The sequence below is a fragment of the Staurois parvus genome, unplaced genomic scaffold (genome assembly GCF_062004578.1).
Source record: "Staurois parvus isolate SC_StPar_1 unplaced genomic scaffold, SC_StPar_1.0 ptg001167l, whole genome shotgun sequence".
Taxonomy (NCBI): Eukaryota; Metazoa; Chordata; class Amphibia; order Anura; family Ranidae; genus Staurois; species Staurois parvus.
In genome coordinates, this window is record NW_028318963.1 from 1,040,348 (window position 1) to 1,056,883 (window position 16,536).

At 47.7% G+C, this 16,536-nt stretch overlaps 1 protein-coding gene across 3 annotated transcripts in view; it reads right to left on the bottom strand.

Moving 5' to 3' along the window:
* Positions 1-11,583: 11,583 nt before the first annotated feature.
* Positions 11,584-16,536, bottom strand: part of MYSM1 (Myb like, SWIRM and MPN domains 1) — a 79,890-nt gene continuing 74,937 nt past the window's right edge. For 2 of the 3 annotated variants that reach the window (XM_089659596.1, XM_089659595.1), the window contains one exon: positions 11,584-12,321. In XM_089659596.1, the coding sequence (XP_089515722.1) occupies positions 12,136-12,321 (186 nt within the window). In that variant the 3' untranslated portion in view covers positions 11,584-12,135. The remainder of the gene's footprint in view (positions 12,322-16,536) is intronic. The other variant, XM_089659597.1, reaches the window with a different exon arrangement.

Sequence of the window (16,536 nt, forward strand, 5' to 3'; positions counted from 1 at the left end):
ACTTGTGGGGGGTGATGAAGATTTTTTTTTTTTTTTTGTACACTGCTTTTACACCCGTAAAGGCTGTAAAATTAATCATTTCTTTCTCTCTGGCTGCATTCCTGCAGCCATTGAGAAATACTGTGTGAGTTGTGATTGGTCACAGCTTGTCACATGGTACAAGGCTGTTGTGAATCTCTGTGATCATTCACAGATTTCACACGTAGTAAGCAATGATGTCAGGAAGTGACATCTTGCTTACACCTATTCATGTGATCACTGATTGGCCAATCAGTGATCACATGATCGGGACCACACACAAAGGTCCCGTACAGCGGTTGGTGTCTGGAGGACACAGAGGGCACCGGAACGCAGTGCCGCGCACTCCCAGGGAGCACGCAGAATCCAAAATGGCGGGCGCCGTTTATGAACGACAACCCGCCCCTGCACTGCCACCGTCTGGCCGTTTATATACAGCGGACGGACGAGAAGTGGTTAACATACACATCCGCAGCGGTTGGCATTAACGGGGTGCGATTCTGATGCGGTGCAGAATTTGCACTGAAAACGCTGCGAATTCCGCACCGCATCAGTGTGAACCCGGGCTTGTTATCTAATGCTGGTTTTTTGAACCATGCTAAAAAAAGATTCTTTTTTATTTATATATTTTTAGTGAATTGAATGCTACTCAAAAACTAATCCCTATGTGGACAAAAATGTAAAAAAAAAAAAAAAAAGTAAAAAAAAAAAAAAATTGTTCTTCCTACTAGCAGTGTTCTGTCCTAAAATCATATTTTTGTTTGCATCTGAGTGCTGCTAAGCTCCTGCAGACTTCTTAGCCACTTCCTGCTCACATGCACCCCCCAGCCCCCGCATCAGTTGCACATCATTGCTCTGGACCGGCTTCCTGATGGTGGTGCTCATTGTGTGTCAGCATGGTTTGCTTGTAATCAGGAAGACCCTGCTCCAGGTTGGTCTGCTGTGTGATCTCCTGTGCTATCCTCGCTCCATCAGGTACAATGCCCAGCTCCTTATCTGAAATCCAAGATGCATGAAGAAACTTCAGATAGCTGCAGTCTGCAAAAATACCACTTTATTAATATTCATATAAAAACACATGTACAGGAAAAAAGAGCACAGGAGGTGCATAGAGGAGTCGACGCGTTTCGTGCTAGTTTGGCACTTATTCATGACAGAGTCAAAGTTATGAGTAAGCGCTAAAGTAGCACGAAACGCGTTGACTCCTCTATGCACCGCCTGTGCTCTTTTTGGCCTGCACATTTTTTTTGTTTGTGTCCTAGAACAGTAGTCTCCAAACTGCAGCCCGAATGTGGCTCTTTACTTGCTAATATCCGGGCCTTGGGGCACTAATTTCCCCCAATGATACCAATGAAGAGGCAGAATTCCTCCCAAAGGCATCCATCGATGGGGCACAATTCCTCCCACTGACATCCATCGATGGAGCACAATTCCTCCCACTGACATCCATCGATGGGGCACAATTCCTCCCACTGACACCCATTGATGGGGCACAATTCCTCCCACTGACATCCATTGATGGGGCACAATTCCTCCCACTGACACCCATTGATGGGGCACAATTCCTCCCACTGAAACCCATTGATGGGGCACAATTCCTCCTATTGATGGGGCACAATTCCAGTGAAACCCATTGATGGGCCACAATTCCTCCCACTGACACCCATTGATGGGGCACTATTCCTCCCACTGACACCTATTGATGGGGCACTATTCCTGCCACTGATACCAATGATGGGGCACAATTCCTCCCACTGATACCCATTGATGGGGCACTATTCCTCCCACTGACACCTATTGATGGAGCACAGTTCCTCCCACTGACACCCATTGATGGGCCACTATTCCTCCCACTGACACCCATTGATGGGGCACAATTCCTCCCACTGACACCCATTGATGGGGCACAATTCCTCCCACTGACACCCATTGATGGGGCACAATTCCTCCCACTGACACCCATTGATGGGGCACAATTCCTCCCACTGACACCCATTGATGGAGCACAATTCCTCCCCCTGACACCCATTGATGGGGCACAATTCCTCCCCCTGACACCCATTGATGGGGCACTGTTCTTTCTACTGACACCCATTGATGGGGCACTATTCCTCCCACTGACACCTATTGATGGGGCACAATTCCTCACACTGACACCCATTGATGGGGCACAATTCCTCCCCCTGACACCCATTGATGGGGCACTGTTCTTTCTACTGACACCCATTGATGGGGCACTATTCCTCCCACTGACACCTATTGATGGGGCACAATTCCTCACACTGACACCCATTGATGGGGCACTGTTCCTCCCACTGACACCCATTGATGGGGCACAATTCCTCACACTGACACCCATTGATGGGGCACTGTTCCTCCCACTAACATGAAAAATGGGGCATTGTTTATTCCACTGATGTTGGGGCCTTTTCTACCCCCACTGGCCACAGTCAAGCCCAACTTAAGTCTGAAGGACAGTAAACTGGCCGTTTGCTTAAAAAGTTTGGAGACCCCTGTCCTAGAAGGATAAATGAAGGACGATTTAAGACCTAACCTTTTCTTTCTAGCAACATGTTCCCATTTCAATAAAAATGACTTATTATGCAGCTACATGAGGCCTCTTCAGTTTCTTGCAACTACACTCTAGCGTTGTCCTCAGTCTCAAAGCTTGGTCTTATTGGGGGGGATTTACTAAAACTGGTTCACTCAGAATCTGGCGCAGCTGTGCATGGCAGCCAATCAGCTTCTAACTTCAGCTTGCTCAATTAAGCTTTAGCAATAAAAGCTGGAAGCTGATTGGTTTCCATGCAGAAGTGCGCGAGATTCTGAGTGAACCAGTTTTAGTAAATAAACCCTACTGGATCAGACATCACAGCCTGGAAGTGACCATTCAAGTACTTCTCAGGACTTGAGTGCTTCCCACACTGGTTCTAGATAAGTTAGCTACAGTGATCCCCCAACCATTGGCTCCAGCTGTTGCCAATCACAGCAAGTGAGGGGTGGGGCCAAGCCGCGTGCTGTGTCTTATAGACACACAAGAGGATGTCGGGAGCGAGCACGCACGAGTGCCTCTAGAGCAAGCAGCTTGGGGGCACTCAGCAGAGGGGAGGGACCAGGCGCGCCAACAGGGGACCCAAGAAGAGGCGGCTTGGGGCTGCTCTGTGCAAAACCATTACACCGAGCAGGTAAGTATGACATTTTTGTTATTTAAAAAAAAATTGAACCTTTACAAACACTTTATGGGCCTGTTCACACTATGCCCTGATATGAATTTATTTCAGGTACTTTTATAGCGCTGTCAATTTACTCAGCGCTTTACATATATATTGTACATTCACATCAGTCCCTAACCCTCAAGGGGCGTACAATCTAAGGTCCCTAACTTACATTCATACATACACATAGTTGGAGCAATTTAGACAGGAGCCAATTAACCTACCAGCATGTCTTTGGGGTGTGGGAGGAAACCGGAGTACCCAGAGGAAACCCACGCAGGCACAGGGAGAACATGGAAACTCCATGCAGGTGGTGCCATGGTTGGGATTCGAACCAGCGACCCTAGTACTGCCAGGCGTAAATGCTAACCATTTAGCCACTGTGCTGCCCAAGCAGGAATGTGTTGCGCGGTCCTGTGCAATTCATATGCAGGTTTATGCAGTGCGTTTTCATGCTCATTCCTTTGAATGGGATGAAATTGCACCGCTCTAAAAGTAGCGCACGTGCTACTTTTGTTAAACGCACGGCAACCACACCGCATGGTACTTTGTACCATGTGGTTTGGTGCGGGCAAACGCAATCCGTTTGAGATTTGTGTTCGGGGTGTTAATAACTTTAAGTGATCCCGCTAGGGCATTGTGATCGGAATGTGGTCTGGGAAGCTGCACAGGAACGCGGCTCTCCCGCACCACATTCTAGTGTGAATGAGCCCTAAACCCCTAAAACGCTCAACAAGGCAAATCCCATTCATTTCAATGGCCCCTGTTCACATCTGAGGGTCCTGTTGCCTCCAGCAAAATGGTTTTTACTCGAAAAAGTACATGAGCTTCTTTTTTGGTAGATTGGGTCCGACAGACTTCAATGAAAATTTGTGACACGAGTGTTTTGTTGCACATTTTCTGCTCAAACAGCGGCTCTCCACCTCTAATGCTTGCTATTGCTTAACTTCTTGCCGACCGCGCATAGCCGAATGACGGCTTCACCGCGGCCGGCCAGTTCTGAGTGGACGTCATATGACGTCCTCCCAGAACGCGCTCTCCTGCGCGCCCCAGGGGGCGCGCACCCAGCGATCTCCGTGATCGCTGTGTCCTACGGACACAGCTGATCACGTGATGTGGTGAAAGGCCGATCCCACCGGCCTTTTACCACGTGATCAGCGGTGTCCAATGACACGCTGATCACAGGGAAATGCAAGTGCCGGTTCTCGGCTGCACTTTCCTCACGCTGTCAGATCGTGAGGAAAGTACTGCCTAGAACCGGCAGTTGTCAGAGCGGGGATCGGCACCGATCATCAGGGCACTGATGATAAGTGCCCTGATGATCGGTGCCCAGCAGTGACACCCGCAAGTTCCGCCCAGCAGTGCGCCCACTAGCCCCGCCCACCCGTTCCCAGCAGTGCCCCCACCTGTGCCCAGCAGTGCCCCCACCTGTGCCCAGCAGTGCACCCACCTGTGCCACTCTGCAGTGCCACCTACATGTGCCCAGCAGTTCCACCCACCAGTGCCACCCACCTGTGCCCACCAGTGCCACCCACCTGTGCCCACCCACCAGTGCTGCCCACCTGTGCCCACCCACCAGTGCAGCCCAGCAGTGCTGCCAGTCAGTGCCACCAGTCAGTGCCCAGGGGTTGTGCCAGTCAGTGCCCAGAAGTGATGCCAGTCAGTGCCGTCTATCAGTACCCATCATCAGTGTCACCTATCAGTGCTGCATATCAGTGCCGCCTATCCGTGACCCCTAATTAGTGCTGTCTATCAGTGCCGCCTATCCGTGCCACCTCATTAGTACTGCCTATCAGTGCCCTTTAGTGCTGCCTATCAGTGCCCATCAGTGCCGCCTATCAGTGCCCATCAGTGCCGCCTCATCAACGCACATCAGTGAAGGAGAAAAAATACCTGTTTGAAAAATTTTATAAAAGAAACAAATAAACTTTTTTTTTTTTTTCAAATTTTTTGCACTTTTTTTAATTTATAGCGCAAAAAGTAAAGCGCCCAGTGGCGATTAAATACCACCAAAAGAAAGCTCTATTTGTGAGAAAAAAATGATCAAAATTTCATATGGGTACAATGTTGCATGACCGGGCAATTGTCAATCAAAGTGCGGCAGCGCTGAAAGCTGAAAATTGGCCTGGTAAGGAAGGGGGTATAAGTGCCTGGTAGGCAAGTGGTTAAGCAAAACCCCCTGAACCAAAACGCATGTAATATACTTCTATATGATAATATATATAATATGTATAATATAAATCCTGTATAATAATACGAAAACCCTCAAAATTAAAATGTCTGAAAATTGCTCCGCCCCGGAGTGACCCCCTGGTTCACATCTATGCAACATTGCAGGACGCATTTTGCATGGGCATGAGAGCCCATTCATTTGAATGGACTCCAGTGCCCATGACATGCAGGGAATAAGTCCATGCACTTCTGAAAACGCAGCCGAGGTTCCCAGTATGGTTGCCTGCGGGTCCGCATTTCTCTGTGCGGGTGGTGCGGCTGCATGGATTTTCGTGCGGATCCGCAGCAGCACCACCCGGACAGATGTGAACCAGGAGTGAATGCAGCCTCAGGCTAGGTTCAGATATGTGCGGGTGGTGCCGCTGTGGAGCTGCATGAAAATCCATGCAGCCGCACAGAGGAATGCGGACCCGCGGGCGGGTGCCATTAAATCTAAAGGCACACCACCCGCACTGGAAATCGCAACCGTACTGGGAACCTCGGCTGGGTTTTCAGAAGAAGTGCAGGGACTTCTTCCCTGTGTGTCCCGGGGGGCACGGGAGTCCATTCAAATGAATGGGCTCTCGTGCCCGCGCAAAACGGGGCCCGCAGGACTGCTGATACCTTAGATTGTACGCCCCTTGAGGGTTAGGGACTGATGTGAATGTACAATATATATGTAAAGTGCTGCGTACATTGACGGCGCTATATAAGTACCTGAAATAAATAAATAAAATAAATATGTGAACCGGGGGTGATCCTGACTAAACCTTTCTGCGTGTGCAAATCTGTATAGCTCAGGTTGATTTTGGTTCAAGTGAAATGCCGTATGCATACCCCCCCCCATTGTGAACTGTCACAGACACAATGCAGGCGCTCTGCGGACACCAGTGGGCTCGTACCTTTCATGATCTGACAATACACAGGACAGCAGTGAATGAGCCATTCTTGTCCTAAATTATTTCTGAAACGAGTATTGACCGATGTTCGCATTTCGCAGAAGGTGGCCGAGCAGCTGCAGCTGGTGGTGGTTAAATTACAGCCCATTATATTGAAATCAATAACACGCTATGAGTGCGGGGGTGCGGAGTGCGGGGGTACTGTGCCGGTGAGATTGGATTTCCTCCGCTAATTAAAAAATTATGTTCTCTGTAATTAGTTTCACCTGCTCTGCACCAGCTGAAGGGTACAAGAAATCAAAGCACAGACCTTTTGGCAGATAGGGAACTATAAGTCCCAGCAGGCTCTTCCAGCCAGGGTCGTTGGGGATGTAGTTCTCAATCAGCTATAAGGCGAGACCACTCTACGTCAAAGAGTAATGCAGGCCATAGATGGGTCGAAAATCGGCCGATTTTACGGCTGCAAGAAAAACAATTGGCCGATTTTCGCACCGTTAATGGGTTAATTGGTCGGCCGTTTTTCTGGATTTAGTCAGATTTTTCTGATCGGTAAAATTGGAAAAAAATTGGCCGATTTTCCCAGCAATGATGGGCAAATCGGCCGATCTTTTTACCGATAAAAAATCTGCGCATGAGCCGTGACCAGCAAGAAGAAGAAGAAGAGGAAGCAGAAGAAGAAGAAAAAGAAGAGAAAGAAGAGGAAGAAGAAGAGGAAGAAGAAGAGAAAGAAGAGAAAGAAGAAGAAGAAGAGAAAGAAGAGAAAGAAGAAGAAGAAGAGAAAGAAGAGAAAGAAGAAGAAGAAGAGAAAGAAGAGAAAGAAGAAGAGAAAGAAGAAGAAAAGAAGAAGAGAAAGAAGAAGACGAAGAAGAGAAAGAAGAAGAAGACGAAGAAGAGAAAGAAGAACAGAAAAAAGAGGAAGAAGAGAAAGAAGAAGAAGACAGAAGAGGAGAAAGAAGAATTGCAGTCCGCTATTATATTTGACATGAAAAGGTATTGCGGTTGCAACAATGTATCTATTTGTATCTGGAAAAAAAAAATCTGTATCCAAAATGGATACATTGTTGCAACCGCAATACTTTTCAATGTCAAATATAATAGCGGAGCTCTCTGCAGGGACAGTAATTAAATGCCGGCCGTAGAAGGGAAGAAAATCGGCCGATTTTTTTACTGTTGGTTGTAACGTCGGCCTATTGAACAACTGATTTTTCGTTTTTTTTTAAAAAAACAGCCAGTTTTCTCCCCATTTATGGCCTGCATAACTCCAGTTTTGTGAAGAAAAAAAACCATCTCCCTCTGGGTGATCTACAGTGCCGATGTTGAATGTTCGCCCCTCACAAAGAAATGATCGGTCTAAAAATCGAATGTTCGGTGTATTGTAACACTGAGAGACAGAATAGCAACAACAAATTCAGCATAAAGAAAATTTGTTCAGAATTCGAAGAATGTAATGGCGTGCATTAGTCACCGGTCACATCGCTGCGATTTAAAATCACGCAATTTGTGTGCAATTTCAGCGCGATTACTTAAGACTTTATTGCTACTTGTGAAGATTTGCAACAATTTCTTGCCATTGGCAGTGCGATTCCCATTATATTCTTCTATGTATGTGAAATCGCAACAAAGCTGCAGAAAAAGTCACGCAAGAACGACTTTAGAAATTGTGCTGCAGAAAACCGCACATGTTAGGACACTGACATTCACATTCATTAGATGCAATTTCAGGCGTGATTTCAATTCTTAGATCGCACCGTTGTGACCAGACTCTTCAGGCTCGTTCACACTTGACTCATTTCTAACTCTTCCCAAAATGCCCCTAAAGCGTTTGACAGCCGTTTGGGAAGCATTTTCAATGCTCCTCAAACGCCCTGTGTGCGTTTTTGAGCCATTTGACAGGCATTTGGGAAGTTTTTTTAACGCTCCTCAAATGCCCTTTGAGTGTTTTTGAGCAGTTTGATAGGCGTTTTCCAAGCATTAAAACCGCACCACAAACGAATGAAGTTTAATGGTATTAATGCTCCTCAAACGCCTGCCAGGTGTTTGAGGAGCGTCACCATAGACCTGAGTGGGAGACTTCACTCCTCCTGACTTGACATGAGGCGTCAATTTTGCTGCGACGCTAATGCTTCAGTGTGAACAGCCCTGTGTGCTGCCATGTGTAGAATTTTCATAGGCGTTTGAGGAGCGTTGTACAGTTGCCGAGCGCAGGTAGTCGAATGACGGCTGCACTGCGGCCAACCAGTTCTGGGAGGCCGTCATATGACGTCCTCCCAGAATGCACTCTCCTGCGCGCCCCCGGGGGTGCGCACCTGGCGATCTCCGTGATCGCTGTGTCCTGAGGACACAGCTGATCACGTGATGTGGTAAAAGGGCAATCACACCGGCCTTTTACCACGTGATCAGCCGTGTCCAATGACACGCTGATCATCAGGAAATGCAATAGCCGGTTCTCAGCTGCACTTTCCTCACGCTGTCAGAGAGTGAGGAAAGTACTGTTGAGAACCGGCAGTTGTCAGAGCGGGGATCGGCACCGATCATCAGTGCCCTGATGATCGGTGCCTAGCAGTGCCACCCACCAGTTCCGCCCACAAGTGCCCAGCAGTTCCGCCCACAAGTGCCCAGCAGTTCCGCCCTCAAGTGCCCAGCAGTTCCGCCCACAAGTGCCCAGCAGTTCCGCCCACAAGTGCCCAGCAGTTCCGCCCACAAGTGCCCAGCAGTTCCGCCCACAAGTGCCCCAGCAGTTCCGCCCACAAGTGCCCAGCAGTTCCGCCCTCAAGTGCCCAGCAGTCCCACCAGTCAGTACCGCCCAGTCAGTACACATCATTAGTGCTGGCTATCAGTTCCACCTATTAGTACCGCCTCATCAGTGCTGCCTATCAGTGCCGCCTCATCAATGTACATCAGTGAAGGAGAAAAATGACTTGTTTGCAAAATTTTATAATAGAAACAAAAACTTTTTTTTTTTCAAATTTTTTGCTCTTTTTTTGTTTAAAGCACAAAAAATAAAGCACCCAGCGGTGAGTAAATACTACCAAAAGAAAACTCTATTTGTGAGAAAAAAAATTATAAAAATTTCATATGGGTACAGTGTTGCATGACTGCGTAATTGTCATTCAAAGTGCAACAGTGCTGAAAGCTGAAAATTGGCCTGGGGACAGGAAGGGGGTATAAGTGCCCAGTAGGCAAGGGGTTAAAAATGCTTCCCAAACGCCTGTCTAACGCTTCCTGACAAAGCTAATGTGAACTGAGCCTTACGCCTGCCATAGACGGGTCGAAAATCGTCAGATTTTTGTACCATTAGTGGGTTAATTGGTCGGCCGTTTTTCGGGGTTTTTGCACATTTTTTTTTATCGGTCATGTTGGAAAATTCGCAGCCGATTTTGACGATCGGCTGAATTTCCCAGGCAATGATGGGCAAATCAGCCAATCATTTTACCGATAAAAAATCTGCACATGAGCCGTGACCTGCAAGGACAGAAGTTGTGGGGTTAATGCAGGCCATAGACGGGTCGCAAATCGGCCGATTTTTTTCAGCGTTGGTGGCAACGTCAGCCGATCGAACGACCGATTTTACATTTTTTTTTTAAAAATCGGCCGTTGTTCGACCCGTTTATGGCCTGCATTATTTCAAAGCTTAACCACTTGCTGCCCAGCCACCGCCTATAAACGGCGGCAGGGCGGTGCTCATAGGCAAAACCACGTTTTAAAACGGACCTCCGCAAAACAAGTAGGGGGCGCGCGTGAGGCGCGCGCCCGCCCTGCCTGTCCCGCGGGTGTCCGCAGCGGGTGTCAGCCGCCAGGTCACGGCCGGTTTTTACCGGCTGTTTTCCCGCGATGAGCTGTTATCACTGACACAGAGCAGAGCTGCATTGTTTACACACAGCCCTGCTCTGTGACAGTTCCCCGACAAGCTGAAGAGGGAGAGAAGAATTTCTCTCCCTCGATCAGCTGCCCCCTTCCTCCCCCCATCCAGCACACACCCCGCCCCCTAGTAAAACACTCCCATTACACAGTAAACTCTAAATATGTTAACCCCTTCCTCCCCAGTGACATTAGTACAGTATCAGTGGGATTTTTTTCACTGATCACTGTATTGGTGTCACTGGGGATGTCAGTGACCCCAAGTCAGTTCCCCCCCAGTGTCAAAATGTCCACCACAGTCCCGCCATAAGTCGCTGATCGCCGCCATAAGTCCCTGATCGCCGCCATATGTCGCTGATCGCCGCCATTATTAGTATAAAAAAAATTAAAAATCCCAGTATCTTTCCCGCCATTTGCAAACGCTATAACTTTCATGTAAACCAATTAATTTACACGTATTGGGTTTTTTTTACCAAAGACATGTCGCAGAATGTATTTTGGCAGAAATTTATGACTAAATTTGATTTTTGCATTTTTTTTTACTGGACATGTTTTATAGCAAAAAGTCCAAAATACTTATTTTTTTTTCCTCAAAATTGTCAGCCTTTTTTTTTATAGCGCAAAAAATAAAAACCGCACAGGCGATCAAATACCACCGAAAGAAATCTCAATTTGTGGGGAAAAAAAGGATGTAAATTTCATTTATGTACCGTATTGCATGACCGCGCAATTGTCCGTTAAACTAGTGCAGCGCTGTATAGCAGAAAAATGGCGTAAATTGCAGTATCTATACCATAGTTTGTAGACGCTATAACTTCACACAAAGCAATCAATATACACTTATTGGGATTTTTTTACCAAAAACATGGAGCAGAATACATTTTGGCCTAAATTTATAACCAACTTTGAATTTACTATATATTTTTTTATAGCTGAAAAGTAAAAAATATTGTTTGTCTTCAAAATTTTTGGTCTTTTTTTGTTTATAGCGTGAAAAATAAAAAGCGCACAGATGATCAAATTACACCGAAAGAAAGCTCTATTTGTGTGAAAAAAAGGACGTAAATTTCGTTTAGGTGCAGCATTGCATGACCGCGCAATTGACAGTTGAATTAGTGCAGCGCCGAGTAGCAAAAAGAGGCGTGGTCATTAAGGGGGGTAAATCCTCTGGAGCTCAAGTGGTTAATGGAACAAGGTGAAGTTAGAAGCTGATTGGCTGCCATGCACAGCTGCTCCAGATTCTGTGTTCTCCAGTTTTAGTAAATCCCCCCCCATTGGTCCAAGCTGGACCAATGTAACTATGATTAAATAACCATACCTGGAATTCTTCTTTGAACTATAGATTTGTCAAAAATAGACAAAAAAAAAAGAAAAGAGGAATATTCTGCTAGAAAAAAATTGCAATGTTTACTGAACAGCGTATTACATCTGAGGAACAGAAAAACATTTTATACAATTTCAGCGATCAATCCAGGCCAGCCGTGGAACGGAGTGACACTTCAGTCTTTCCAAGATGGCTGCCGGGAAGCCATGTTTTTGTGCCCGTGGTCTCATGGGCTGCCGGGAAGCCATGTTTTTGTGCCCGTGGTCTCATGGGCTGCCGGGAAGCCATGTTTTTGTGCCCGTGGTCTCATGGGCTGCCGGGAAGCCATGTTTTTGTGCCCGTGGTCTCTTGGTGCAGTCAGTCAGTCTGCTTTTCAGAAACATAAAACAAACGGGTCCAATAGATATGTGTTGGGTTGAGGAAAAAGCTGCAAAACGTAAAAGAACTGGAGATTGCATGTAGAACGTGTCGACTGGGTTCGGTAAAAAAAGTTCATATTTGCAGGTTTTACATTGCCACACCCCAGTAGGAACCTCGCCCCTAACCCCAGCCAGTGATTGGTCCTTTATACAGAGTTCAGGCAGAATCCGATCTCGTGTCCGGGAAGTCTTCAGTCATTGGCCGGTGCGTATGATGTTGAGGTTTTCATTTCGGCGACTGCCACCAGAGCCCCTCCCGTATCGTCTTTAAAGCTCGTATAGCTGGTGATGAAATAGTCTTCTATTCGGCTGAGAAATTCATCGGCGAGCGTTGAACAGGCTGCGTTCACCAGCGTCCTCCGCAGACACGTCAAGAGCTGTTAGAAAGCAAAGAGAACCTGAATGAAGACCTCAGTGATACGGGTGATGAAAGGTTCAAATACAAGAGGTGGCTCAGTGGCTAGCACTTCTACTTTGTAGTAGGGATGAGCTCAGGCGTGCCGTGATCTTAGTCCATACCCACCTGAGCGAGCCTCCTGTCCTGGCCCAACCTTGACCCCCCGGTTCACATCTAGGCCACGTTTTGCACGGGCACGAGAGCCCATTCATTTGAATGGACTCCCGTGCCCGTGACACGCAGGGAATAAGTCCCTGCACTTCTTCTGAAAATGCAGCCCGCAAGGGAACCTCTGGTCTCCAGTTTTCCAGTGCAGGTGGCGTGCCAGTAGAACTAATGGAACCCGCCCGCGGGTCCGCATTCCTCTCTGCGGCTGCACAGATTTTCATGCGGATCCGCAGCGGCACCACCCCCACAGATGTGAACCTAGGGTGGGCGGCCAGGCATTCTCAGCCCCCGCAGCTGCATGTATATACGTACGCAGAGACGTGCAGCTGCGGGGCATGCCCCAGCTACTTATGATTGGCCCAATACAGGAGAAACTTCCTGGTGGGCTCCCTCAGGTGGGTTTGGACTAGGATCTGAACAGGTCTGTGCTGGGTTGCACAGATACCTTTTTTTTTTTTTTTTGAGTGCCGATACGTTTGGTCAAGCACTCGCCAACACAGAGTCCAGATACCTTTGTGGTGCAATTTCAGGCCACGCAAAATCAATGGGCTCAAATTGCGCTGCAAAGAATTGCATGCAATCAATAATAAAGGAATGCGCTAATCAATAATAACGTGTCAAAAATAATGCTAAATAAAAAATATAAACGAAACTAAATATATAAAAATAAATAAGCACAATTCTTATATAAAGTCCAACCACCATACAGTGATAAACAATGTAACAATCTGTATATAAATAATAAAAATAATGTCCACAATTCTTGTATAAAGTCCAACCACCATAAAGTGATAAAGAATTGCATGCGTGTGATTCCTGACTGAATCGCATGCGTTTCCTACACAGCTCCCGAGCCTGAGTTCACACAGTGCGGGAAACCTCCCTGCATGACAGGTTCAACCGGCGAAGCCCCAACTCCCGATCTGACTGCAGACATCAGCGGCTTTGACTTGGACTCTTCCTGCCTCCCCATGGCTTTGTTCCTTGCATCTCCAGCGCCTCCCTTCCCCCAGCCTCCAACCATCCACTGTGCCCCCTTCACTATTCCCCCCCCCAGCCCCGCTGTACCAGATTGCTGCAACGCTCCGCTGTCTGACACCGAAAAGCCGCTTCACTGGTTTGGGGATTTGAAACCCCTGCGGCTTAATCTCCTGTCTGTATTGCTTAGCCAGTACGGACTACAGAGTTTCTAATTTGTCAACACCGTCACATGGATGGCGCTGACCAATCAGAAGCCATCTAGCCTGTACATGGATGGCGCTGACCAATCAGAAGCCATCTAGCCTGTACATGGATGGTGCTGACCAATCAGAAGCCATCTAGCCTGTACATGGATGGCGCTGACCAATCAGAAGCCATCTAGCCTGTACATGGATGGCGCTGACCAATCAGAAGCCGTCTAGCCTGTACATGGATGGCGCTGACCAATCAGAAGCCGTCTAGCCTGCACATGGATGGCGCTGACCAATCAGAAGCCGTCTAGCCTGCACATGGATGGCGCTGACCAATCAGAAGCCGTCTAGCCTGCACATGGATGGCGCTGACCAATCAGAAGCCGTCTAGCCTGCACATGGATGGCGCTGACCAATCAGAAGCCGCCTAGCCTGTACATGGATGGCGCTGACCAATCAGAAGCCGTCTAGCCTGTACATGGATGGCGCTGACCAATCAGAAGCCGTCTAGCCTGTACATGGATGGCGCTGACCAAATCAGAAGCCGTCTAGCCTGTACATGGATGGCGCTGACCAATCAGAAGCCATCTAGCCTGTACATGGATGGCGCTGACCAATCAGAAGCCATCTAGCCTGTACATGGATGGCACTGACCAATCAGAAGCCATCTAGCCTGTACATGGATGGCGCTGACCAATCAGAAGCCATCTAGCCTGTACATGGATGGCGCTGACCAGTCAGAAGCCATCTAGCCTGTACAAGGATGGCGCTGACCAATCAGAAGCCATCTAGCCTGTACATGGATGGCGCTGACCAATCAGTAGCCGTCTAGCCTGTACATGGATGGCACTGACCAATCAGAAGCCATCTAGCCTGTACATGGATGGCGCTGACCAATCAGAAGCCATCTAGCCTGCACATGGATGGCGCTGACCAGTCAGAAGCCATCTAGCCTGTACAAGGATGGCGCTGACCAATCAGAAGCCATCTAGCCTGCACATGGATGGCGCTGACCAGTCAGAAGCCATCTAGCCTGTACAAGGATGGCGCTGACCAATCAGAAGCCATCTAGCCTGTACTGTCAGCACTGCGAGAGGAGAGAAACCCACCAGGATTTCAAATCCCCAAACTGGTGAAGCAGCTTCTCTGTGTCTGACAGCGGGGGATCGCGACAAACTGGTATAGCGGGACTGGGGGGGATAGGGAGGGGGTCCAGTGGATGGCTTGAGCTGATGAAGGCTGGGTGGAGAGAGCTGATGAAGATTGGGGGGGGGGGGGAGCCGCTGGAGGTGCCATGGAAGAGGCAGGAGGAGCCAAGCCGCAGCTACTGATGTCCGCAGTCAGATTGGGATTAGTAGCTGGTGGAACCCGTCATGCAGGGAAGTTTCCCGCACCGCTCCTGTGTGAACTCAGGCTCAAAGTTGCTATGACAAGCCCAGGTTTACACAGAAGCGGTGCGGGAAACTGCAAGTGATTCGAGAAGGAATCGCACCACATTGCTGTTCAAATCTCATGCAATTCTTTGCAGTGCAGTTTGAGCCCATTCATTTTGTATGGGCTCACATCGCACCACAAGGGTGTCGGTTTTGGGTATCGGGAACATTTGCATGAGTACTCGTCCAAGGACTTGGTATCGGTGCAACCCTCATCTCATCTCTACTTTGCACCACTGAGGTCCTCAGTTTGAATCCTACCCAGGATAATACCTGCATGGAGTTTGCGTGTTCTCCCATGCTCCAAAGACACGATGGTAGGTTACCTGGCTCCTGTCTGAATTGGCTCTAGTAAGTGAGAGAGGCTCCTTAGAATGTAAGTTACTTGAGGGCCGGGAATAATAGGAATACATGGAATGTAAAGCGCTGAGTAAATAGGCCGTCTTATATGAATGCCTGTAATAAATAAATAGGATGATAGGAGTTTGACCACCGAACTCCTGTAGGCAGTACATAGACCCCGGAGGTCTTCAGTGTCCTTCAATGAACACGAATCTGTACAGCCCCAAAGAAACCAGATTTATGACTTCATTATCCAACTGTCACCTGTTAGTCCACATCTGAACCCGACTCTTCAATACAGACAGTCCTCATCCAGACATTTTGATAAATGACACCGGCCACTCCTTAACCACTTGCCTGCCAGGCCAATTCTAACACTTCTCTCCTACATGTTCAAATCTTTCTTTTTTCGCTATAAAACTACTTAGAAACCCCCAAACATTATTTTTTTTAAGGCTCCATGTACACTGCAGCTGATAAACTGACGTTCAGGAGCTTTTCTGCGTTTTCAGCAGCCCCTGAACCCTCCCTAATGTTTTCCTATGTGTCCGTGTACACATCTTCGTTTACAGGCAGTTGAGTTTACAGTCGTTTTTTTAATGCAGAAAACTTGCGTTTCAACCGCGTTTCAACCGCAAACCGCTTGTAAACGTGGCAAATCGCGTTTATAATTTTTGTTTAACTTTTCCAGTTCCCGATGCTGTCCAGAGCCTTTTTTCACCATCAGAAATGCAAAGCATTTTCAAGGTACTCAGATGGACAAAACACTGAACACAGGATGTTCCTACCAAGCTTGTCACACATTATAATGACCAATTCACACTTCAGACCTCTCCCACCCTTGGAAACAAAAGATATGGTAATGACCATTCACACCTCAGACCTCTCCCACCCTTGGAAACAAAAGATATGTTAATGACCAATTCACACATCAGACCTCTCCCACCCTTGGAAACAAAAGATATGTTAATGACCATTCACACCTCAGACCTTTCCCACCCTTGGAAACAAAATATATGTTAATGACCATTCACACCTCAGACCTCTCCCGCCCTTGGAAACAAAAGATATGTTAATGGA